The sequence below is a fragment of the Numenius arquata genome, chromosome 4, assembly GCF_964106895.1.
Source record: "Numenius arquata chromosome 4, bNumArq3.hap1.1, whole genome shotgun sequence".
Taxonomy (NCBI): Eukaryota; Metazoa; Chordata; class Aves; order Charadriiformes; family Scolopacidae; genus Numenius; species Numenius arquata.
In genome coordinates this window covers 48,280,904-48,306,199 of record NC_133579.1, presented here as the reverse complement: position 1 = coordinate 48,306,199, position 25,296 = coordinate 48,280,904, and the positions used below count along the sequence as shown (strand labels likewise).

General features: G+C 40.5%; 1 protein-coding gene across 1 annotated transcript in view; it reads right to left on the bottom strand.

Moving 5' to 3' along the window:
- The window catches only part of TRIO (trio Rho guanine nucleotide exchange factor), a 261,531-nt gene that overhangs the window by 96,359 nt on the left and 139,876 nt on the right, over positions 1–25,296 (bottom strand). The window contains exons 14-20 of the mRNA XM_074146261.1: positions 19,992–20,187; positions 19,205–19,371; positions 13,112–13,231; positions 11,414–11,605; positions 10,070–10,219; positions 8,400–8,514; positions 2,477–2,592 (exon numbers count right to left, since the gene is read on the bottom strand). Of these exons, the coding sequence (XP_074002362.1) occupies positions 2,477–2,592; positions 8,400–8,514; positions 10,070–10,219; positions 11,414–11,605; positions 13,112–13,231; positions 19,205–19,371; positions 19,992–20,187 (1,056 nt within the window). The remainder of the gene's footprint in view (positions 1–2,476; positions 2,593–8,399; positions 8,515–10,069; positions 10,220–11,413; positions 11,606–13,111; positions 13,232–19,204; positions 19,372–19,991; positions 20,188–25,296) is intronic.

Here is a 25,296-nt window from a genome sequence, read left to right as displayed (position 1 = left end):
AACAAGAACAACAAAAAAACCCAAACCACAATAGTCCTCTCAAACTGCTGTCTAACAGTAAAAGTAAAAAATAGTAACTGAAGACTGACATTAGCAAGTTGTTTTGCAGCTCATAATACAGGCTACTACAGCAGTAAGCAGAGGCACATGAACTTAGAAGCTTCTTGGTTCTGACAAAGTCAACATCAGATGTTCAAAGGGTTTAATACTGCTTGCTTAGAACTGTTTTGTTACTAAATGCATGTGTATCTTCTGCATCTTCAGTAAATATATACAGCACTAGACAAAAATTTAATACTCCAAGAGAAAAAGTAGTAGGTTGCTAGTGAGTCCGCGTTCTTCCTTTTAGCTCTCATACTTTCAGTTTATCCTTTTATCTATCCACATTATCAAGAACAGGAGAAGTTTTATCTTGGTGGACAGCAGATAAGTATTTTTCAAGAGCATAATCTTACACTGAATCAGAACAGGCACCATATGTATTATAATTCCACCAAGAATTTAAGCTCATCAAGGCTGTGATTGAACAAATGTGATTATCTTCCTTCCACTTAGCATGCTTTTGCCTCTTGGTACAAAAACTTAAGTGAGCAGAAAGCCTTCAAAATCCAACACTGAATGTGAATGCTAGGATGCCATTTACCTAGAAACATATTAGTGCTGATGCAAGCCTGATGAGATGGGCCTGTACTTTTCAAGTGCTGCTGATGGAAACAAACCAACAACTCTTGGACTACTGTCAAGAAAAGGGACATTTCAACCAACCACTTGTATGATGCCCCTTGTCATTCTAATGTCAGTCTTTGCAAGTGAAGACTGAAATGGACAAGCAGCATTGGTTATCACTGATGTTAAAAACAACATTTATTTTTATACTTCTTCCTTCTGACTTTTTAACCTCCACCTTTTTTTGGTGGGTTTATTACACAATACTGGAATGAATGATAAACAAAAAAACTTCCCCTCTGCAAATGTTGCCTTTTCATAACTTTTTAGCAGCTCTCTAGAGCCACAACATGGCAAAAAGTTCATCTTGATGTTAATTGCTACAGTTTAGATCAGCTCTCATTTCATATAAGCATCAGGATTTTATGTTGGAGAAACATATCACCATACAAGAATTGGAGAAATCAATTTAGTGGCCAGGCAAGCCCTTAACTCTAATACGATTTGAGAGTCTACCATTTTCCTCTCAAACCACCACGGTATCTGCTCCCACAGCAGAGCATCAAGTTCTGCAAGCACAAAGAATGGGTTCTTCCAACTTCCAAACAAAAATCTGAATGAAGACGGCAACATTTCCATTTTCTGGCTAATGAGTGTGGAGTCCTATACAGTTTGTGATGACTGAACTGGTGAGTGCTGAAAAATGGGATTTACAATGCAAATGCTGACAGATCTTTATCTCCAGTGTTTTGACTGTTAGTCAATAATCTCTATACAAAAGCAAGTAGGTCATGTGCTTGGCAGAGGTTGGAGGTAAGGTTATTCAAAAGTGGAGTGGGGGGCAGGGAAGGGGGGGTGGTGGTGGTGTTTTAAGGAGGTACTAATCTTTAACTTCACTCCAAGATTTATCTTGCATTAGTTTCTATGCAAAATCATGAAAGACAGACTTCAGAAATCTTTCAAGACAGAAAAACAGACCACTAGTATTTCAGCCTCTGTCTACACCAGCTGTCAAAAAGAAAGAAAAAAATTAGGTTTTTGAGTCCTTTAAAGAAGTTCTAACATATTTCACAGTATGGGCGTTGTGTCCTTTTCTGCAGAACAGGAACAGATAGCTTCCTTTCTTTGTCCTATATCCAGTTAAAAAAAAAAAAAAGTAAAAAAACTATTGCAGATCATTCCAGTCACTAATTCTGCTTTGGAACCTCCTACTTATTTTTATGGCTTATGTTTTGATTAGCGAAGTGGATTATTTGGTGTGTGGTAGTTAGTTCTTTCCAGACTGATAAATTCAAAATATAGAGGGGTGTGTCTATCATGCAAAAAAACCATAAAACCAAGTACACACAGAACGGCAAAAAACTTTACAAAGTCATTCAGTTATTACTGGTCAATGAATTATCGAACTTGTCAGTTTTCTAGAACTGCCAATCAACTTAATTAGATATTTTTCCCCCAACGCCGGAGAAAAATGTTGCTGCCTGTTATTTCCCTGGTCAAATTCAGTGTTTGTGTCAAAGTTAACAAGCGTAACAATTTGTCAAACACAAGCTTGCAGAAATGAGATTCACCAGTACCAGATCAATCCGGCAGAAGCAAAACACTACCTTTAAGTTACAGCAGACACCTTGCCTCAACAGATTTTGTTGTTCTGTATTAAAGGAAAAGCAAATGATTTAACTTAATTTCTGTCTTAATCACTGATCTTTCAGCCATTTGAAACATTGAAGTCGATGGCAAATTTCTTATTGGGGGATAAGAATGTCAAACCTCAATCACACTAAAGAGGATTTTTATATAAAAAGCTCACCTGTTTGGCACTTCTTTCGAACACCACATACTGCTGGCATTGATCAAGACGTCTTTTACGCATAGTCCAGTAATGCAGCACTCGGTTCTCCCTCTGGAAGAGTTCATTCAGGATATCTGAAGAAATAAAAATAGTTTCAACAGAGGTTATTACAACTAATTTTGAAATATGAGATTAAAATTAGTGGAATAAAGTACCCTATGTTGTAGAATTTCAATACACTTACTCTTTCTGTTACTCTTTGCTTTGTTCTTTTTACCAATATTAATGAAACACAGAGTGTTCCTGTTTCATTATTATTTACAGGAATGTCAGTTAAAGAAACTAGAGATGCAATTAAAAGGTACTAGTAACACCTTTTTTCTCCCAATTACTTTTCATATGGAGACTGACACTGTTTAACAGAACTGAAAATTTAGTCTGATAAAGGCAGTTCTTGACGGGGTTTCCTCAGAAAGAACGAGCATGCACAAGTAATCACATGCTTAACATCTCAAATTGATCATAATAAAAAAACCCCACACTTTTCTGAATATACTAGTCTCCTATAAATATTTTAATAATTTAATACATGTGGGCAAATACATAACCTTAGGTCACTGCAAGAACAAATGCAACATAAGCAGATATAAAATGAACAGAAACCCCAGTAATAATAAAATACACAGCATGTAATTCCCCTTCCAAAAAAAAAATAATAATCAAAACCAACAGCAGTATAATAGAGTAAAATCAGAGAATGGTTAGAGTTGGAAGGGACCTCAAAGATCAAGTTCCAACCCCCCTGCCATGGGCAAGGACACCTCCCACTAGACCAGGTTGCTCAAAGCCCCATCCAACCTGGCCTTGAACACTTCCAGGGATGGGGCATCCACAACTTCTCTGGGCAACCTGTTCCACTGCCTCACCACTCTCATAGTGAAAAATTTCTTCCCAATTTCTAATCTAAATCTCCCCTCTTTCAGTTTAAAACCGCTATCCCTTGTCCTATTGCTACACTCCCTGGTAAAGAGTCCTTCCCTATCTCTCCTGTAGGCCCGCTTTAGCTATTGGAAGGCTGCTGTAAGGTCCCCCCGGAGCCTTCTCTTCTCCAGGCTAAACAACACCAACACTCTCAGCCTGTCCTCATAGGAGAGGTGCTCCAGCCCTCTGATCATCTTTGTGGCCCTCCTCTGGACTCACTCCAACAGGTCTATGACCTTCTTATATTGTGGTCCCCAGAGCCAGATGCAGTACTCCAGGTGAGGTCTCACCAGAGCAGAGGGTCAGAATCTCACCCCCCTCAACCTGTTGGCCATGCTTCTTTTGATGCAGCCCAGGATGTGGTTGGCTTTCTGGGATGCAAGTGCATATTGCCAACTCATGGCAAGCTTCTCATCCACCAACATCCCCAAGTACTCCTCCCCAGGGTTGTTCCAAATCCATTCTCTGTCCATCCTTTATTTGTTCTTGGAGTTGCCCCGACGCACATGCAGGACCTTGGCCTTGTTCTCAAGCCTGCCCAGGTCCCTCTGGGTGGCATCCCTTCCCTCGAAGATGACGACCACACCGCACAGCTTGGTATCGTTAGCAAACTTGCTGAGGGTGCCCGCTCAATCCCACCGTCCATGCTGCTGACAAAGATGTTAAACAGCACCAGACCCAGTACCAGCCCCTGAGGAACGTCACTCATCACTGGTCACTACTTGAACATTGAGCTGTTGACCACAACCTTGAGGGCAGCCATCCAGCCAAAGTAAGTTGACTTGTTCCAATATGAGCGTTCATTGGGCCTTGACAGAAATTCCAGGTAATGAAATAATTAACTCCACAATTTTTATTCCATTCCTGAGTACCAGAAACTGTCTGCCATTGGAAGTCACATCCACTGTTTCACTGTTAAATTTCACTGTTAAACTGCAAATCCACATTCTTCCTGGATGGCAAAGACTTTCTGCTTCCTCCATGCAGAAGATTTGATCTGAACTCTGGTTCTTTAATGTTTATTGTTTTTAATTCTTCAGAGAAAGAAAGCAGGTTTCTTGTGAAGCTCACTTTACCCACTGCTTCTTCTAGAGCAGCAGCTCTACCAGTATTTGTAGCTACTGCAAACCCAGATGGCAAGCTGAAATACATAGCAATGGGGACATCCAACGCTCTACCAGGTGATTCTGATGGAAGTTCAAAGAGCCCAAGGCGAGGTCTAGCAGAAGAGATCACCAAAAAGGCTCATTCTTCACAATAATGCTTTACTTGCTTCTCTACTTATACCTACAGCTGGATATTTTCCATAATTATGAATGGAGGCTCTCGGGTGCTAGGCCTCTTAACACCTCTGCATTCCCCTGCCCCATTGTGCAGGTCCACCATGCCTTACATCCCAAAAGCTAACAACTCCCGTGAAACAGTTTGACAGAGAAGCTCAAATAAAGGGAGCCTGAGGGGAAAAGCATCTCACTATCTCCATCAGTGATCTGGGACCAATTACAACCACTCGTCACAGCCTCCCTGAGGATTATGAAACCTGTCTGCATTGCTGCCAACATCCTCCTGCTTGGAAGCACCATATTCCCACTTGCCACAGAGCGTTGAGATCACCCAGGACTTGCTTTTGGTTGGAATTTAGTCACTGCAGCCAAGGTTTCCTTCCTGCTGGGCAGGCTACCCTCAAATATGCCTCAACCAATCTGTCCCTTAGCCAAGCCGTGGGCTGATCTGCTTTGAGCCTCACCTGCTTTCTCAGTTTTATTTTTGCCTTACGCAACCTCCAAAATGCTTGCTCAGAATATGTGCCAGATTTGACAGGGCAGACACAGGGAGGCCTATCATTATACAATGCAATATACCCAGCTTGCCACATCATACAAAAAGAGACATCTTGATAGTGATGCAAGCGAAGTAGTTTTGAGAAAGAGCAAGCAAAGTGAATTTAGCTAATTGGAACGGCATTTGTCCTGTCAGGACATGATACAGATGGCAAGCCAGTGAGAGACATTTGGCTGGGCACCACTCATGTTGTTGCCATTAATTTCTTGGACTGACAAGGAAGAGGGGAAAAAAAACAACTATAAAATACTTGAAGTTACAGAACAACAACATTTAATACTAGGTTTGGATGAGCAGCTCTATCTCAAGCCTCCTGAACTATAGTCCCTGTTGCTGTCATCATTTTCTTTGATTCCAACATTTGTTAGGATTGTTTCCTAAACTTCCAGCTTACTCTCCAGGCTTGGAGAGCTTTCAGCTGTCTCTATCCATCCTGTGCTATCTACCTATCTAGAAACATGAGGACTACTAAAGTTCCTGCACTATGTTCAGTTGCAGTCCATACAGCAGACAGAGGTAACAAAGAAGCCCAGGAAATCAGCAGCAGAAGCAAAGATGAAGATGCTCCGTTTCTGAGCTTACAGCAATTGTCACCAACTGAATCCACCTGCCACAGCACAGTTTCAGGCCACAACTTCTTCCTAAAATTCAGCTTTGGCACAATGTCTAGTACAGTATTTGGATACTCTTAACTGCAGGTCAAAGAATTTCTTTGCACTGGTATGAAGTGACAGAAGGGACACCTCTCAGAGTTCAGTATCATCGTGATTCCTGTTTCCCATGAAGCATGTGCTTAGCTAAACTTTGCCTAGATTAAGACATTGCTTTTATAGATACCATAATCTGCAGTTGGGAATAAAGATCAAGTATGCCACTGAATGAAGTTTTTGAAAAAAGTTCAGCAGTTCTACAGAAACTCAACAGTTGCTCAAGTTTTTAAAGTGTTCATTGCACTATAATACTGATCACAGTTGACACAGTTTTCAAGCATACACCTGAGTATGGTCCAGCAGAACACATGAAACCTCTATTTCACCAAAACGACATAAACACTCTATTTTTTTTCTCTCTCTATTTAGAAAAGAGATGAGAAGTTTTTTTTTGTTGCTTACATGAGTATTTGAACAGGAAGATCAGTGAACTTTTAAATCATTTGGTCAGCTACCACCATACCACTGAGACCTAAAAGGAAGGAGTTCTCACTAGTTCTATCTTGGCTCATGCTTAATTCTCAGAAGCACGTATTACATGGCTCATTGGGAAAAAGTGTTAGAGCACATAGCTTATCTTTTTCCTGCTTGGGAATTTTTGTTGCTTTTTTTTGTTTGTTACTTTTTAAACATGTATCACTCATCCAGGATTTTAAATATACACAGAACATGCATAGTACTACAATTCTGACATATAATTATTCTTAAGGACATTAGCAGAGAAATTTCTACTCTTTCCTCATCTGAACACATTTACCTTTATCAGAATGACTGCTTCTACACAGCTTTTAAAACTGAATTTTTAAGTTTGTCTAAAAGCCCTAAGATTTTTTTATACTCAGTAAGTGTGGGAGCTACAACTTCCTGCTTGCTTCTGCTTTGCTTTCTTAGTCTACTACTAAGAGAAGAGCTAAGTGACAAATGTTAGCAACACTTCTTCAGTTATTGATACTGCTAGCATTTGTGTTGAGATTTTGTCTTGTATAGTTCTATAAACCTTGATGCCTTGGGGACAGAGGAAAAACAATCCTTTATCTTATCTCTACATGTTCAAAGTTTCAACTGCCACAATCCAATTATCTCCTTTGAGTGAAAAGTATGGCCAATACCCTATTATCTTTCCAATGGAAAAAATTCAACACAGGGAGATCTTCAATTTGAGTACTGTCAGACACATGGCTAAGTTTAACACAAACTATTTTCCCCTTGTAGTAAAGTGAAGCAGCAACCATGTCCTGTTCTGATAGGGTCGTCAAGTAATTTAGAGTGGAAGAGACTTCTGGAGGCCACCTGTTCCAGTCTGCTCCTCAAAGCAGGACTAACTTCAAAGTTTTTCAGGGGCTTGTTCAACCGAGTTTTCAAAATTCCCAAGGGCAGAGATTCCACCACCTCTCTGGGCTACCTGCTCTACTCAGTGCTTTCTCACTTTTGCTGTAACCACTTTCTCCTTATATCCATTCAGAATTTTCCTTGCTGCAACTTTTTCCTCTGGTCCTATCGCCGTGTTCCTGCGAATTTGGCTCCATCCTCTGCATAACTCCCCTTTGGGTAGCTGCAAACAGCAATTAATTAGACAATTAGACTTTTCTGGTTTTGAGTCTGTAGCATGGTCTGAGTGTTCAATCACAGCTTCAAAATGCACCAAGCAGAATACTACTGCAATATTTAACAACTGTAAAATGCAGTATTTATTTTCTGAATCTCTCTCTCCGATTTCTGTTCTGCGTACCTCGCCCATCAGTTATGCATACCCTACTAATTCCTGTCCTTTTGTTCCTGAAGGCCCTACAGATTTCTTTCTCTACTCCGTTCCCCACAGTGCACGTTACACCTTAAAGCTGCACTACATGGAATTAATCCCAGCAAAATCTAAAGCCCACGTATTAGTTCTTTCCTGCATCACATCAGCTACTACCTATCTACACATCTAATTTAAACATAATGTCAGTCATCCTATACTTCATGAAGTTCTTTAATACTGATTCAACTATGTGAAGGGTCCAAAGGAATCACTCAAGAATTATCTTGTACCACCCTGGCACCCCCAAGGAACTCGCAGAACACACCACACTAACACAATGAGTAAGCTTACAGTGATCAGCCTCCACTGGGCTTCAGACCAAACATCATCATGTGGAAGTTCCCTATCTCACTCTCTGAACAAAAGCAGCACATTTGAGTCTCAAGTTGGAAGAAGATTAAATGTAAGTGGGAGATAAATAAATTCAAAGCAACTTCATTTGGGTATAAGAATTTGATGACTGGCAGCTCCTTCAAAGTGTGTGAGCAATTTTAATTATTTCCTATTAAGCCTGACAGAACCCTTTCCACTTGGGCAGGCTTCACTCACACACACCACAACACATGATCACGTTCTTTGGAGAAAAAAAGAACAATAAACCCCTTACTTTTGACTTGTTGTTCAGGTGCTTTGATGTGTGTCACCATCCCTGGCATGTTTACGCTGTTCCTGTGCAGGTATTTCAGGAAGACGTCAGCATTCCTCCGAGCCAGCGTGCAAGCCTAGAGAGTTAGCAGTATTACCTTCTTTGAAAATGCACACGTATACATCCAGAAAGAGATTAAGGACCTTCCTCATCCCCCTTTTATGCATTTCCCACCCTCTCCAATTTTAAAAAGCATTGCTTCCTAAACCCTTCTACAAGTAAGCCAACCCGAGCACTAAAATAGTTTTCCCAACAAGTAACAGTTAATCCTTACATATCCAGCAGAAAAAAAGCCCAAACAAAATGCTATTACTTTTTATCTGAAGATTCTGAAAAGCAACTCTCTGCTCTAGAGCTTTCAGCATGACTCAGAGCTCACAAAGTTTGTTTTGTCTATGTTCCATGTGCCACTTGAAGTTATTTATTGCATAAACAGAGTGCACATGTTTATGCCATCACCTGGATACTCCATAACATCTTTAAACAAAAAGTAAATGCTCCGCTAAGGTGAAACCAAAAGTGCTAAAATATCACTGCTCATTACAGGGGATTAGACTAGACGACCTTCTAAGGTCCTTTCCAACCCAAACTGTTCTATGATTAAGACACATCTTTGTAATATTCAGATAAGGCCTTAAGAGCTTTCAGTCCTCACCACCGTATTGCAACATTCAGCTCAGCTGCTGCCCTCATCTTAATGTACACCACGTACTACATATGGGCTGGCTGCTTTAATTTTAATAAGCAGAAAGTAAAATGCCACTTTAAAAGGTTAGATAAAGGTAGCACGGTTAGATCCAGTGATAGAGACACTAAGTCATTTCTCAAATTGCTTTAACACAAAGACCGGAAACTCACATGCCAGCTGCAGAAAGATATTTGATATTATTTGATATATTTGAAAATACCTAGAGCTATGCTAATACATTTTTGAATGTTCACATCTGTGCAGAGAACAAAAAGGTTTTTAATAAAACTAAGTTTCACACTCTGACGTCTTTCAAGATGATGCTGGAAAAAACCTTCGCTTACAGGGTTAGTTACACTGCTTTACAAGCATCCGTTACACATTTATTCAGTATGATCAATAAACCTCTTCACTAGGACATTTGTTGGAACGAAAACTTTTCATTTATCTGTAAGACTATTACACAAACTCAACTACTCCCAGATGCTTGTCTAGCAATTTCCTCCTTCGGTACTCTACTGTAGTCCAAGCACATCTGAGAGCTGCTCTGATGCACAGGCAGCAATGGCACTATGTGACTGTCACTTCTCTTCCAAAGCAGCAGCCTTTAAGCATTCTTTAGAATGACAGTTGCTCAAAGCAGCGATTCCCAATTCCTCTTCAGTCACAGTGGGAGACCTGACATCTATTGAAGTTCAACAGGAAATATATTTATAAAACTGGCTACAATTTTATGCACTTGGCAGTACTCTCCTAATCACTGTCAGAGGCAGTTACCATGCCATTTCCCACATCTTTGCAGTTTGGGATGTACCTGTAGCTTTTGAATGGGCACTGTTGCTTTCCACATACATTTCAGCACTGTAAGAGTGAGCGTTTGACTGGCATGCTTTCCAAGACACAGGAGACCATAAAAAAGAAAAAAAAAAAAAGCAACTCCTACCTTTAGGAATGCCTCCTTCTGTTCCAGGTGTTTGCTTATCATGGGAGTAACATGATCTGTTTCAGAGTTGGGACCCAGTTTGTCTGCTCCCCCACACCAATCTTCTTCTCGTTTATATTCTTGCTCCAGGCTTTCCAGCACGCTGCACACCTACCAGGTAGAAGTAGTCCGACTCAAATACAATCCAGTAAGACAGAAATTCCAAATTCAAGCCAAAAAAACAGAAAACCAATCTAACCCTTAGCTTCTGACATGTTTTGACTGGCAACAAACTTTGGCTGTAGGTTTGCAAGCATTGGCCTACTTAGGTGGAATTGCTCAGGGGGCTATCCCTAAAGTTGCTCATCTTTCTCTGCCTCTGTGACTGCATAGTTCAGCATGGTCTTAAGATATGATCACACAGGAAGCAACCTTGCCAACCTTCCCCCTAACTCTTCTGCAAAAAAGTAGAATGGAGCTGATTTTTCTGACTCCCCCACAAAAAACAGAATTAGCTATCTGAAGTACTTCCATTGAAACCTCTGGGTAACTTACTTATGGTTTAAGCAAGACTTCTTGAAACAAGCAGAAATCCAGCTAAGGAGTTGTAGCTTTGTTTAATCTTGAAAATGTTTTACAAGACTTTTCTCAATTAAAAATAAGAATCTGAGGAATATTAAAAGGGACAGTGGTGGAAGAGAGTGATGAAGGTTTGAGTCTTCACCAGTAACCACTGCACTTTGGTAGTGTATCTTTGAAGTTGCTACAAAGTTACACTTGCTAATTGAAGCAAGTGTAGCTACACCAATTACATTGCAGCCTTTTAGTAGTTAGTTCAATTTGTCTATTCCTCATTTACCATAGAATGGTTTGGGTTGGAAGGGGCCTTTAAGGATTATCTATAGCCCAACCCGCTGCCGGGGCCAGGAAAGTCTTCCACTAAACCAGGTTGCTCAAAGCCACATCTAACCCGGCCTTAAACACTTCCAGGGATGGGGCATCCACAACTTCCCTGAGTAACCTGTTCCAGTGCCCCACCACCCTCACAGTAAAGAATTTCTTTTATCTAATCTAAATGTCCCCTCTTCCAGTTTAAAACCGTTGCCCCTTGTCCTGCGGTGACAGTGACAGGCCCTGGTAAAAATCCTTTGTCTTATAAGACCACTTTATATACTGAGAAGCCGCAACACATGGTTTCTCTTTCTAAGGCAGCTAGTAATGCTTTTTGCATTCTTTGTATAACTGCAGTTGTTACCAAATTAATAAATATTACCAAATCTAGTCAATCATTTTTTTTGTAATGCCACTTTATGCCACAGTGAAGAATTAACCAAGGCAGACACAGGTCACATAGAATTTATGTACCTGTTCAGAAGTTTTATAGAAGGCAACAGAGGCGTTCACAAGCTTGAGACGGTCCTCCATCTTCAGCATCAGTTGTTGCCAATGGGAAGCAACCTTCTCTGCGCACTCCCGGATCATATCCATGTCATAGTGATTAGCCTGCAGCATTGCCTCTGCCTTCTGCTGAACCTGCAGGGCACTTTGATGCGTTTTCTGACAAGAGATGAAAATTCAGGAGTTCAAGAAAATGAACTGAAGTGCTCCACTGAAGACCTCAAAGGCTCACATCTCCCCTATATCAATGAGACTTACATACACATGCACGAACACCCACCAACTAAAAATAACTGTCTAATACCAGTCACTACATTACTTCACTATGCAAATACAAAGGAAATAAATCCTGTATAGATTTATCATCAAATCAACAATGACTAGCAGTTTGTAAGCAACAGTCACTGCCTAGCATTAAGCTTCACATGGCATATCTATGTTGCAGTACACTTTGTTATAATTATGAATTTCAGGTTGCTTTTCTTTCCCTTTGTAGTGAGGAAAGAAGACTGAAAGGATCTATCTTAATTTTGGCTTGATTGTTACTGTCCTCACAGCTTTACTGCAGTCTTTTGCACATTAGTTGTGAGCAAATGAAGGTGCAGGCATGCAGGCCAACACAAAAGACAACTCTCCATTCATTGTAAGCAAATTTTTAACTGTAGTAACTCTGTGTAAACAAATGCTTGCCTAAAACCTGGAACCCCCAACTATAGTAAGTATTATTACATCAGAGTACAGAATGACCCAGAAAGCCCAGAATTTAAGCTTCCTAGTCATTTATTCTTAAACTGACAAACACCTAGAGGTCTCATGATTTTTAAACTTAAGAGTTATCAAAGCTCTAAAATGAGGGTACATATAGTGCAAACTGTAAACAAAAAAAAAAAAACCAAACCAAAAAAACCCCACACAAAACCAACCAAACAAAAAAAACCCAAAGATGGGAAGAATAGAACTCTACCGAACAGCGAACAAATGTGGTAGAGTCACTGCAAGAGTAGTACTTCTGAAAAGTTCTCCCAAACAATCATAACATTGGCTAATCTTTCAATAGAAGTAAAACTCTTAAAAAGCGTAGGCTATATATAATCAATATCAACCTAAGTCCCTTGGATAGTGCATATAAATTAATAATACAGCGTATCAGGGAATCTTAAGATCTCTGTCTGTTTTTCACAGAGATAGGACCAATCCAGTAAGTCTAGCCTGAAGTCATGGCAAGAGGATGGACACAACACCACACACAAATTTCAGTAAAAACTACTGCCAAATAAAAATGGAAACATTAAAGGACCATATCAGAACACACAAAATTGATGGTTGCTGTTCCATTTATTCTTAACTTTAACAATTAGCATTATATGTTGTATTCTAACAAAGGGTTCACTGTTTTCAGTAAAATTGCTGTGAACAGCTATCTCTTCACAAAGATGCAAAAACATACTGAGAAGATGTGTTCACCTGGAATTGTAGCTCCAAAATGAACAATAACAAAAATCTCACCTTCCCAGCAAGTGTTTTTATCTCTTTGCCGTAAGATGATTTCAACAGCTTTTCCTTAAGTCAAAAAATTGTAGCATGAGCCCAATAGTGCTATTTACAGACACTCATGAACTGTAACACAGGACTTCTTGGCTATGGTCACTGAAATGGTGCTTTTACCTCTATTGCATGTTGAAACTGCTCATGCTCCCTCTGTAACTGCTCTGCCTCCTGCAAAGAGCTAGCAGTGATAAGCCCGGCATTTAACATTGACTCTCCATTTCGGATCCAACCCAAAACCTGTAACAAAAGAGACCATGAAATATGCAATTCCACTGCCAACCACCCAGAAAAGTATCATTGCTAGGGACAAAAAACATTTAGGGTGACATGTAGTACTGGAATTGATGACTAAACAATTTATTAGTTATATATTTACAGTGAATTATACATTCAATAAGCACAGCAAGTGACATTCACTATTCATTTCACTTAGCTGACAACTCATATCTTTCAGTCAACTGCTACATGTTTGTGGTTTCAGTTTATACTCTGAACAAGGATGTGTTTCTGAATACCATTTCTGTCACCTTGGAAACAGGACCAAGTTACAAGCAGTATTTGCCTAAGAGCCAGTGTCAGTAATGTAAACTGAGGACACCCAGCTTAGTAAAAAGTAAGCAGCTTTTGAATATTAATGTTGAGAAAAATGTGACAACTGAATGTCTTCTAATTGCTCATAGATTTTCGGTTTTCAGAATGTGCCACCTTTGACATGTTCACTGAAACCAGACGAATCCCCGGGTGGAGAGAAACCTCAGGAGTCCACCAAGTGCATTCCTTACCAACAGCAGGGACATGCAACCTTAAGGCTCCTCCCAAAAGATCTGTGCCTTGTTCGTTACTCAAAACTCCAATCCCATGCTTTCACCAGACATTTTTATCACAGTAAGTCTTTTTTCTAATGTCTAACACCCAAATCTCTTGTGCTTTAATTTCGGCTCATTTAATTTCTCCTGCCCAACAGGAAAAAAAACCCAAACCCACCAAAAACCCCAAAAAGACATTTTCTGCCTCTTAGCATCAGCTTTGTTTTCCCTCCCCTCTCTCCATCAAAAACATTATCTGATTCCCTCCTCTAAGATTCCTCTTCTCTTGTTGACCTCAGTCTTTTCAATCTCTCTCATGTGAAGTTAGCTGCCTTATTTTTGTCACTGCTCTTTTATGAGCTCTCTCCAGTTAATAACCATGACTTCAGTCAAAATCTTTCAAATACTGAGTAAAGCTGTATATAGCTCAGGTTATTCTCTGTCATCTGTGCAATTTTTTTATGGAACTGCTGCCCAGCCAGTAATTACCCCTCTGCTGTATTTGTTCAGCTGATTATTCCTGCCAGTACATCACGCTCTGTATTTGTTACTAATAAAATTCATATCCTTCTTGCAACACAATTCTTCCATACATCAAGATAATTCTGAACTGTAACCCAGTGTCTTTTGATGAATTCAAATTCCTTTTCCAGCTTCTTTTGACTTCATCTTCAAATTTAAAAGCATAATCTCTACTTTAACATGTAGATTTTCTGACTGAAAACATGAACGAGTATCCAAATACAGACTTCTACAGATTTTTTTTAAAACAACTAACAAGTTGGGTTTTTCTTCCCCTGATAGCATGTATTTGAATTCTTCTATATAAATCCTGCAAGTCTGTAGAAAGGAGTAAGTCTGCAGTGTAGACATGGAGCGTGACAGCACCTCCCAGATGTGTAACTGAGCGTACATTTTGCTCCTCTGGGGAGAAGGTGTTGGATCAGATGGAGCCTTGCAGGAGGAGGAAAATGGCTCTGGCCTTGGATCAACCTCTTCTTGCTGCAAGGAGACACTTCCAGATCACAGGGTGGGGGCATGTGAGAGTCACCATGAAAGGAGCTGGGACTTTTTAAGATACCTGGGGGTTGTCAATACTCAAGGGGAGCAAGCCCAGGCAAGCCTCAGGAGTAAGAAAAAGGGCAACTCCCGAGGGAACCATATGGGTCCAACAGACTGCAGATAGAAGCTACACTTGGAGGAAAGAATTTGTCTGTAAGAACACAAGGGGCAGAAGATTTTTTTTTTTTAAATCCCTTTTTTATTTCTCCTGTGTCTTATGAAAGCAGTTCTAAGTTCCCTCTCTACCTTACAAAATAATTCTTCCAGGTGTAGTGTAATAAAACATACCTTCTTAGCGTTAAAATACCATTTAACCTTCTCCAGAGAATTTATAATGAAGGGGAATGCTCAAGCAGCACCCATTCAATGCTCCTCCTGACTTGGCATCCCATCATATACAGCAGAGATGGCTAGCACAGAACTTGCCATTTCCAACACACAGATTTGACCTCCTGCTTGTTGCAGGTCAGGCTGCAAGTGCAGAAGCTGGTGGAACTCACAGAAGGAAAGTTGCCAGCAACACTTTCCCCTTCCCTCTGCTCTAACTCAAGGGGAAAATATAAGTGCTAGTAAATAGCGAGCCTGTTCTTCCAGGGCTGCTGCATTCCATTGTTTGTTGGCACGTTCCCATCACCTCACTGTCTGGGTGGACCACACACCCCATCTTTTCCCTTGCAGCCTTCACCAGGCTAGAAAAGCATCAGTAGAGCATCAGCAAAACTGTGGAAATGGAGTTGGGGACACCTGAAAGGGTCAAATAGGTTGTTCTATAGATAAATGCTTGATTTAAGATTAGTGTCTTGGACTAATTTTGACTCTAACTAAACATGATCACAGGACACACCTGCTTCAGCCGGCTGTCCTAGCTATGTTTTCATATCCATATGGCACTATACAGAGTGCTAGGATACTCTTCCTGAATAGTATTTTGGGAGGATCGGAGCTCAAGCACTGGACTATGTTTGCACCAATCTAAAAGACCTGCATGTGAGAACACCAAGCACCTCAAGATAATCTTGATGGTACAAGCTTGTACTTGGTACAAGAATCTGTACACTGTTGTACAGATATGAATACACAGGTATATATCCAAGAACATACACCATGATCAGAGCAGGAGATAACAATGCACTGAGAAGACTTAATGAGCATAGTAAACCCAATTGCATTGGTTTTGGAGCTTGGTAGACGTTTTGACCCAGGCAGATGCTTCATGTTAAACAGAGCAAAGCATTCATTCTACAAAGTGAATATGGGGGAGTGAATGCAGCAATAAGTAATCCAGCAGCTATATTTTAGGTGATTCAAAAAAGTCTGGCAAACATGCAAGTGGAGTTCTGGGTGAGATAGATATTGTCTTAACTATTTCTCTGCCTCTACCTACTCATGTGTCCCCACCCTGTATAAAATAGTCACATTTTCCTTTCCATGTTGTTTTTCCCACATACAGTTGTCCCTTCTTATTTCAGTAAGCATCCTCTTACCCCTATCTTCTGAGGCTTTTCTACACTGTAATCTTCTAACTGGTGTTGCCCTTTCTGCACCTATTGCACACCAAGTTGACAAGCAAATTCTTTGCAGGTTTGCTTTAAACCTGTCTTCTGGCCCTTCTGCTTCCTCCTGGTCCTGAGGCTTCATCTACAGAAATTCAATGCCGCAAAGCAGAACTGGTATGGTAGTTAAGGGAGAAACAACTCTGGACATTTTTATCTGTTGTCTGTACTTATTTGCTAAAAATTCACTAAGCTCCAAGTTTCACTACCTAGTACAGAAGAGACTCCTTGCAAGTATTTGACTGAAAAAACTAAGCCAGGAGAGAGTTTACTGGTCCCCACATCACAGTAATCTGAGAGACGAACCTTATGGAAAAATTCCTGTAGTGTTCCAGTCTAACTTTTTCACATGACTACAAGGTATATAGTTTTATATTTTATATACATATATATGTGAAAATACAATAGCAGTAATGTCAGTTTGGCAGGAAAAATTCAAATAGAAATATTGTTAAAATCCTTGCTATGGAGACAGCATCCCATCTACATAAAAAGTATGCTTACACCCAGTTCATCAACAATAAATCTGGCAGAAAATCACAGTAATTGAACTGGAAAACCATGTGTTCACTGCTTCAGGCAACAAAATACAAACAAAACAGACTGAAGAGGAGCTTTACCATGTCATTTTACTCTCAGGTAAAGCCCCAGCTGTGACCTGCTGAGCTATGAAGGTTTTCCCACTGCAGATGAACCAGGAGAAGATCACAATTCCTGATATTTAATAAAAACTAAAATAAATCAGATGCGGTTTTCTGAAAAGGCAACTGAAATCACAAAAACTAAGAGTTACTAGCCCCAAAGCATTCCAAAGGGGATCAAAAGCAATCCTACAAGATGATACAACATTCAGTTTTAGTTCCATTAAATTTTTAGGCCTTCAGGCTGGGGAAGTATTGCAGGTTAATCTGTACAATGAAAATCTGGAAAAGGAGTTTGCAATACACTACCTATTCATGTAAGTTTGTTTGGAAATTCACACCTATTACGGCATTTTATTCAACCTAAAATCCCACTTGATAGAGATGTGTTCTAGGAATATAAAATAGAAACTGTTTTTTCTCCCGAATCCCAGTCTATTAAGAAAAGTTGGCTAAAATAGTATATTACCTATATCTTTATTATAAGACGAACTGATTTTTTCAAGTGCTTTCTTAAAAATCTAAACTTTAGCTTCACTTTCAGTGCGGGCTGGCAGTGGTTTGAAAAAGTCACAAAGATCTTACAGAACGCCCTACAAACCACATGTTAAGTGCAACATGGATATTCCTCTACAATTCATGATGTTCATCATTTGCTTGTATCTATCTGCCAAAACACAGCACATTTGTTCTGCAAACACAGCTTTTAAACACGTGTGTCCTTGCCACATTTAACTTGCCATACAAACAAAGCTAGTGGAGCAAGGTACTCACTTCATGGTGGGAGCATGCAATATAAATAACCACTTCATAGTGTGTCTTTGAAATATTACCCTATATTCTGTTCTGCAATTCAGTATTATTTCAGTATCATGGAAATTAACAATTTCTTTTTCTTACTAATCCATCCCATTCTCACCCACTGAGGTATGGCAAAGGGATGAGATCTCCTCAGCTCTTTCTTTTAATCTTCTCTTTCCTTTGCAAATGTGCGCTCTATTCTTTCATCCTCAAGACAGTATGCAATGGAATACAGGAATTATCCTGATCTAACTTCATCTCAACCATTACTCGCGTGAAAGGAGTAATTTATAATTTGCATTTACACAGATGAACAAGTGCCAAAACGGATACAGGATACTTAGTAGAGTATGCAAAGGCTTGAACTTGAAGGTCATTTGTTTGATTAACACCTACATTGCACTGACAGTGGACACTACCAGTTCCTTGCATTCCTTTAATGTAAAACCACACAGAAACTTTGGGTCTGTTACTACAGGGTAACCGGCCACTGCCTGGAAATATTTTGGGAACCTGTTACTCACCTCTCCTACGCTAACTGGACCCCTTTTGGATTACTTTGCAATTCAGGAGTTCTCATTCACCATCTCAAGAGGGAGACGAATTTTTTTTTTTTTTTTTTGTAAGAGCTCATGACAAACAGAAAAAGGACAAGTTGCATTAGGAGCCATTATGGGACATACTAATACAACAGGCTATAGCAGACTTCTGTGATGCTGCCAAGTGCAAGCAAGATCAAAAACTCTTACCTTACTAGAGTTTTGATTGTTTTGTTTTTTTTTTTAAACTCTCACCTAGTTCAGTGGTTTAACCCACAGCATCTCAAATTAACCAAAGGTTTAGGTGTTTATCAGATAAGGACCTCAAAACTTACCACTTTATTGCCAGGAGACTTCATTTTTCTTCTCCCAGAAAGTAAACCGTGCTGATATTGCATTATCACTATTTGCAGGTCTCTCAAGCAATATACCAAAAAGTATTAGGACAGTGTGCAGGGACTATCACTGAACATTTTTATTAATCACTGTTCAGATGATAAAGAACGGATTATTTAACATGGGTTGAAATTGCTCTACACTTCAAAGACTTGACTTGTATCCACGTAGAAATATGGACTGTTGATGCAAATTAAAAAACACCTTTAACATTAAAAGAGGACGAAGTTTCTTCGGTGCTCCATTCGAAGTCCCTCCCTCCTCCTAATGCAAGCCTTTATACAGCAGAAAGTAATTTTCCATGTCTGTTTATGGGAACAGACCCCTCCAAAAAGTAGCAAGGGCTGGGGGAGGGGGGGGGAGGAGATTCGACACCCCAGGGGAGGAGGGGACACCCCCAGCCCGCTCGTACCTGCTTGACTTCGGCCTGGAGGTGGCGCAGCTGCACGCATTGCTCCAGGTGCTTGCGGTGCTGCTCGGCCGCCACATCCAGCTCCTGCTGCTTCTCGTGGAGGAACTCCAGCAGATCCTGGACACGAGTGGCCATGTCTACGTCTCTGTCACAAAGCAGCTCCACACCTGTAATCAGCCAGCCATTTACAAATGATTTGCAAGTCTTCCAAAGAGAAATAGCCCATTTCCACTGTTTTACACTTACTTTTCCAGTTCCTTCTCAAAGTTCAACTTAATCCTCAGAGCATTTGCTTAAATGAGCATAGTTTTTGCACTCCTTAAAAAAGCAATATATTGATTTTTTTTGTTTGTTTTTTAAACAAGCCTGAGATTTACCCCAGATGACTGAACACAGTTAAAAATATCAAGTGAAGGGGCATAAGAAACCAAAAAGGAAGACTTACTACTTGAAAGCTGAGGAGAATTACGGCTTGAGTGCACTGCTCTGATTAACTCCCTACTATTTACTCTAATTTTACTACTTCCTGAGTGGAATCCCTTTCTTAAAAACCTAAGTATTCTCAGGTGCTGACAACTCTTAGATAAAAATTATGTGCCATAATGACAACATATTCTCACAAACACATATCATTTGAGTAAAAAGGAAAAAGAAAATAAATAAATGTCCACATATTTCCAGTATACAGTTAACCAGCATCTCTGTCATTTTCATACATCCCATGGAGAGACAACTGGATAATTCTTATAAAACCACTGCCCAGAATAGCATGAAGGAGCCATCTTACCAGATGCCTGCACTTCATTGACATACTGCAGCAGATCCTGTCCTTGATGGATGACATCAAAGGTCAAGTTATTCATGGTCAGGGCTTTGTCTGCATGATGCTGGAGCCTCTGTTCTGCTATTGTAAGATCTTCAGTGTCAAAGTCATTCATCTGCTGAGAGAGCTCATCATTCCAAGACTCGAGGTCTGAAATTATCTGGGGGAAAAAAAAAAAGACAAAGACACTGTTCACTTACCCATTAGACAATGTATGTTTATTTCCAACACACTCAGATGGAGGTCAGGAACTTGCATTGCTCATTGTTGACTGACTTCTCTGATTAGGTTTGACATAGTTCAGACATAGGCTGTTTCAACATAGGTTTTAAATTTCAGCAAGCAGCCCAGGACAATCTCTTTGAGAACCACAATAGCTTTCCTTCAACCAGTACTTGCCTTGTTGAAGTCTGTAACACTACAGGTACCCTTGCCTTGTTTAAGGTACTCCATCAACATGTTACTTGTGGGATATCACATGGTCAACATAATGAATGGAAGGGATGCCATCCAGAGGGACCTGGACAGGCTTGAGAGGCAAGCCCATGCAAACCTCATGAAGTTCAACAAGGCCAAGTACAAAGTCATGCATGTGGGTCAGGGCAATCTCAAGCACAAATTAAGGATGGACAGAGAACAGATTGAGAGCAACCCTGAGGAGAAGGACTTGGGAGTGCTCGTGGATGAGAAGCTTGATGTGAGACAGCCATTCATGCTTGCAGCCCAGAAAGCCAACCACATCCTGGGCTGCATCAAAAGAAGCATGGCCAACAGGTTGAGGGAGATGATTCTGCCCCTCTACTCCACTCTGGTGAGACCCCATATGGAGTATTGTGTCCAGCTCTGGAGGCCCCAAAATAAGAAGGACATAGGCCTGTTGGAGTGAGTACAGAGGAGGGCCACAAAGATGATCAGAGGGCTGGAGCACCTCTCCTATGAGGACAGGCTGAAAGAGTTGGTGTTGTTTAGCCTGGAGAAGAGAAGGCTCCGGGGGGACCTTACAGCAGCCTTCCAATAGCTAAAGCGGGCCTACAGGAGAGATAGGGAAGGACTCTTTACCAGGGAGTGTAGCAATAGGACAAGGGATAGCGGTTTTAAACTGAAAGAGGGGAGATTTAGATTAGAAATTGGGAAGAAATTTTTCACTATGAGAGTGGTGAGGCAGTGGAACAGGTTGCCCAGAGAAGTTGTGGATGCCTCATCCCTGGAAGTGTTCAAGGCCAGGTTGGATGGGGCTTTGGGCAACCAGGTCTAGTGGGAGGTGCTCCTGCCCATGACAGGTGGGTTGGAACTAGATTGTCTTTAAAGGTCCCTTCTAACTCTTAACAATTCTGTGATAAACAGATGAAGTTAAAATATTTTCATTTACACTTTTAAAGGAAGATGTTGATCTAAAATATCTTTTTGATTCTTCCAACTGCATCAGGTAACAATTCACACATCAAGTGCCAACGTAGCTTTCAGTTACACCTGTCTCAAGCCCCTTTACAAAAAAGCCAGCTCTATCTCTCTGTGAGCAAGAAGTGTCAGGCTCTGTGAGCACCTTCAACTTCTGCCAGACAACTGAGAATCACTACTTGTCACAAGAGGCAGGGTACTTTGTTAATGGAGCAAAACCAAAATGTATTACTTTAGTACAGTGCTACTGTAACATCAGAGTTAAATTTACTTGCTGAAATCATTCTGCTGTACTTCAGTTTACACTTTAATTCTTGATGTTACTCTCAGCCATAAGATGTCAAGAGAAGGGTAGCTAAGGAATCACAACAGTTAAGACCTCCCTGTCTGTCCACACAAGTGCATTTTACAAATCCTATTCCAAAACCTGGCTGAAATGTAAAATAATTCTCTTAATTAGGACACAAACCTGTTTTTAAGTCTAACAGATAATGATTACAAACCCCATCAATCCAAGTGGGTTCTCATGGCACAGGTTTGATGCATCAGCTACTTATTTCAAACAAGTCTGTTTGACACACTTATTCCTCAAGCCTGCAACCCAAGTTTTTTCAGAATTTTCAGCAGAGTTTTGCCACAAACTAATGAAGTTCATTGGGAATGCAAAATTACAGCTATCAAGAACCAAGTATGGCTTAGCTCAAGAGCTCTACAATTTCAGGAATAGGACAAACTGATATGAATGGTCCTATATGATAGGAAAAGCCCTATTTATGCAGCAAGACACAGCAAAACCAGGATCTGACTAAGTGGACACTAGCAACAAAGTAGCTGGCTGCATAAATATTTAACCAAAGCCATTTGTTGTCAGCAAAAGGAATATGCCGCTACACTTTCCAAGTGGTTAATCAGAGCTGTGAAGTTAGAGACAGTTAAACTACAAGAGACATTCCAAGAAAACAAGCCGTGGAGAAAAAACAGAATTGAGGAAAAAGCAAAGTTAAATCATCTGTATAAAGCTTCTGTAGTCAGCTATAATCTTTCTTGAAGGCTTGTTTCCATTCTGCTCACATGGCACCATAAAACATGGACACATCAAGCAATTGTTCTAAAAATTGCAGCATCCGTAAGTTTACTTCCTGTTTTAAAGGTGTTCTGCAAAAATTTTACTTGGTTCACTAAGTATTCAAGCTTTGCATCATGCCATGATGGGAGATACCAAACAATTAGGGTAGCTATTTGCAATCCCTGATCCTGATCAGCTAGCTCTACCAAAGTGAAAACAGGCAGAAACTTATGTCTCAGGGGTAACACTGAAAACAGAAAAGCTGATGGACAGGGGATACGGGAAGGTTCACAGGCAAGGCTTTTAGCCACTGCTTAAAGCTTCTTTCATTTCTCTTCCGTGTGCTCTCAACACAATGTATTTCAGCATTATGAGTGGTTTCCCCTCCCACAAAATCCTTCACCACTTCTCTTTATTCCCCTTTTACATGGTCTATGCCCAACATATCACCTCTCTCTGCTCTTCATCCCCTTTTAACTGATCTGAAATATTTCAGAAACGTCAAGTTTTCCTGACAGTCCAGCCTGAGAAACCGCTTACCTTCAGCTAAGCCCTTTTTCTGGTCTCATACACCTCAGACCTGCTCTTCCCAGCTCAACTTCAAAACTCTGTGTTCATTCACTACCAAAAACAGTAGAGGTCATCTAACATTTGTTTCTTCAAACCACCCACTGCACTATGGAAGTTCTCACAAATCAGATTTACCATCTTATTTTCATCCAGTTCAGGTAACATTTTTAAGTTATCCTCAAGAAGTAATTGTAGTTAGACTTGGTCAAACTGAAAAACTTGAGCATTAAGGAAGGTTGTGAAACTCCATCGTGAAAACATAATCTACTTTTTAACGGTGTTTAGAAAGACATGAAAGATTAAGCTTTAGTGTGGCACATTTGTGCCACTGTTATAAAAGCAAAGCCAGTCCATCTCCCTTCACAACAAATGCCAAAACCTTACCTCTCTTACTATCACATTGAGTAGAAATAAAGTAATAAACACAATAAGCTCACAACGGGAAACTGCTGTGGCTAAGTGTCAGTATTTCTATAATAATGGAATGGTTTAAGTAGATGTAGTTACTATGTCCTCTCAGACTGTCCTGCAATTCACTGTACCTGACATGAACGACAAGTAGTTCGAAGAGGTAAACACCATATGTCACCTCAGTCAAGAGGTTTCAGTGATACTGCCTCCAAAGAAAATAACAAACAGTAAGAATTATAACTTCTTCCCATGTTATTTCACACAACCCTGAGGTTAAGATCATGGCCCACACATGGTTTAAAGCAGTCTGAAACACTCTGTACAAGAGCAAGACATTCCCTGTCCCCTTCAAATGACCAGGAAGCCCATGATTCAAATAAATAAATAATGTCAGCATGGTCCCACACTCATTCAAAAGACAAGCTGTCAATGCACATCACAGCTGGGGTTCCTAACAAAGGCAGTAATCCTTACAGTTTTTCAGCAGTAACTGCGTGGCTCAAGGTGATCTATTTCAGCCATTGCACCCACCGTGCAAACCTGAAATGCACCGAGGGCAGAGTTAAAACAAAAATAACATGCATTAAGCCCTCTCTGCCCACACTCTTCCGGGCTTCCCCAGAAGTTCTGCTTTACAAGCAACACTTCTAGAGTGAGCAGGCTCCTATTTTGCTTTTAAAGTTTTGTCAAGACAATTAGCATTAAACCAACAGAACAAAGATCAGTGACTAATAGCTATCTAAAGCAACTGAAACACAAACTAATACCACTCTTAGGAAACGGACAACCCAGATCAAACACAGGGTAACTACTTACCATCGCATGTGCTCAAGAAGTTCCTAGTGCAGAGTCTGAGTTGCCTGACATTCCTAGGTTTTAAGAAACGTAAAGCTAACACTGCCAGGAAACAAGGCAGGGTATAACACAGAAGGGATGCCAACTCTTCTGCACTGAGTGAGAAAAAAAGAACGAACTACAAGTCTCTTCTCAGAAGGGTCTAGCTAGCATTCCTTATACCAACTGAGTGCTAACCAGGACCTGGAAAATATTATGTGCTGGGGGGAAAGAAAAAGGTAAAATGGGAAAGGGAGAAGACTTAGGTCTCTGTGATCCAGCACTTTGCATCCTTGTCTTTGCAGCTGTATGACTTAACAGGCATCTTGTAAGTACAGTCCAAAAATAGAGTAGAGATAAAGCTGCGAGTTGAAAAGTGTGTGGTATGCTTTGTGTGGAGCCCTGACATAGGCCTTGAGGCATTTAAGTCACAGACAGGCGAAAATGCACAGACATAGATGAGACACACATATTTCAGGCTGCATACATTGCCATCAGCATTACCTACCCACTGGCTAGGTCCATACACATCTTTCTTATGCTACTTATCGCCCTAGCAAGGAACTCTTCATGTACATTTTGCTTCTCGCCTTTAGTTAATACAGGCACTCACAACAAGAGTCCTTCAAATCGCTCACAAGCAATGGCACTTACAGCCTACCGAGGATACAGAAGGTCAAGTTTGTATGCCAAGTGCAAGGGGCAAAACAGAGACAGACAGCGCTACAGCTACAGCAGTTTCAGAAAATCAGGAGAAGCTGAAAAGTTGCAGGATAAAAGACAGCAACTAAAAGAGAGAGAGTATTTTGTCAGCGAATAATAAGGGAAGAGTAAGGACAAGAGGAGAACTAACCCTGCCAACAAACCTCACCACTGCCCCCAGCAACACAGCTGCATGGTACGAACCTGCAGTGCTAGGGGAACCCTCTGTCCCACTATAGCCTGTGTCATTTTGTGAGCAGGAAGACAAGCCAGAAACACTACTCGCCT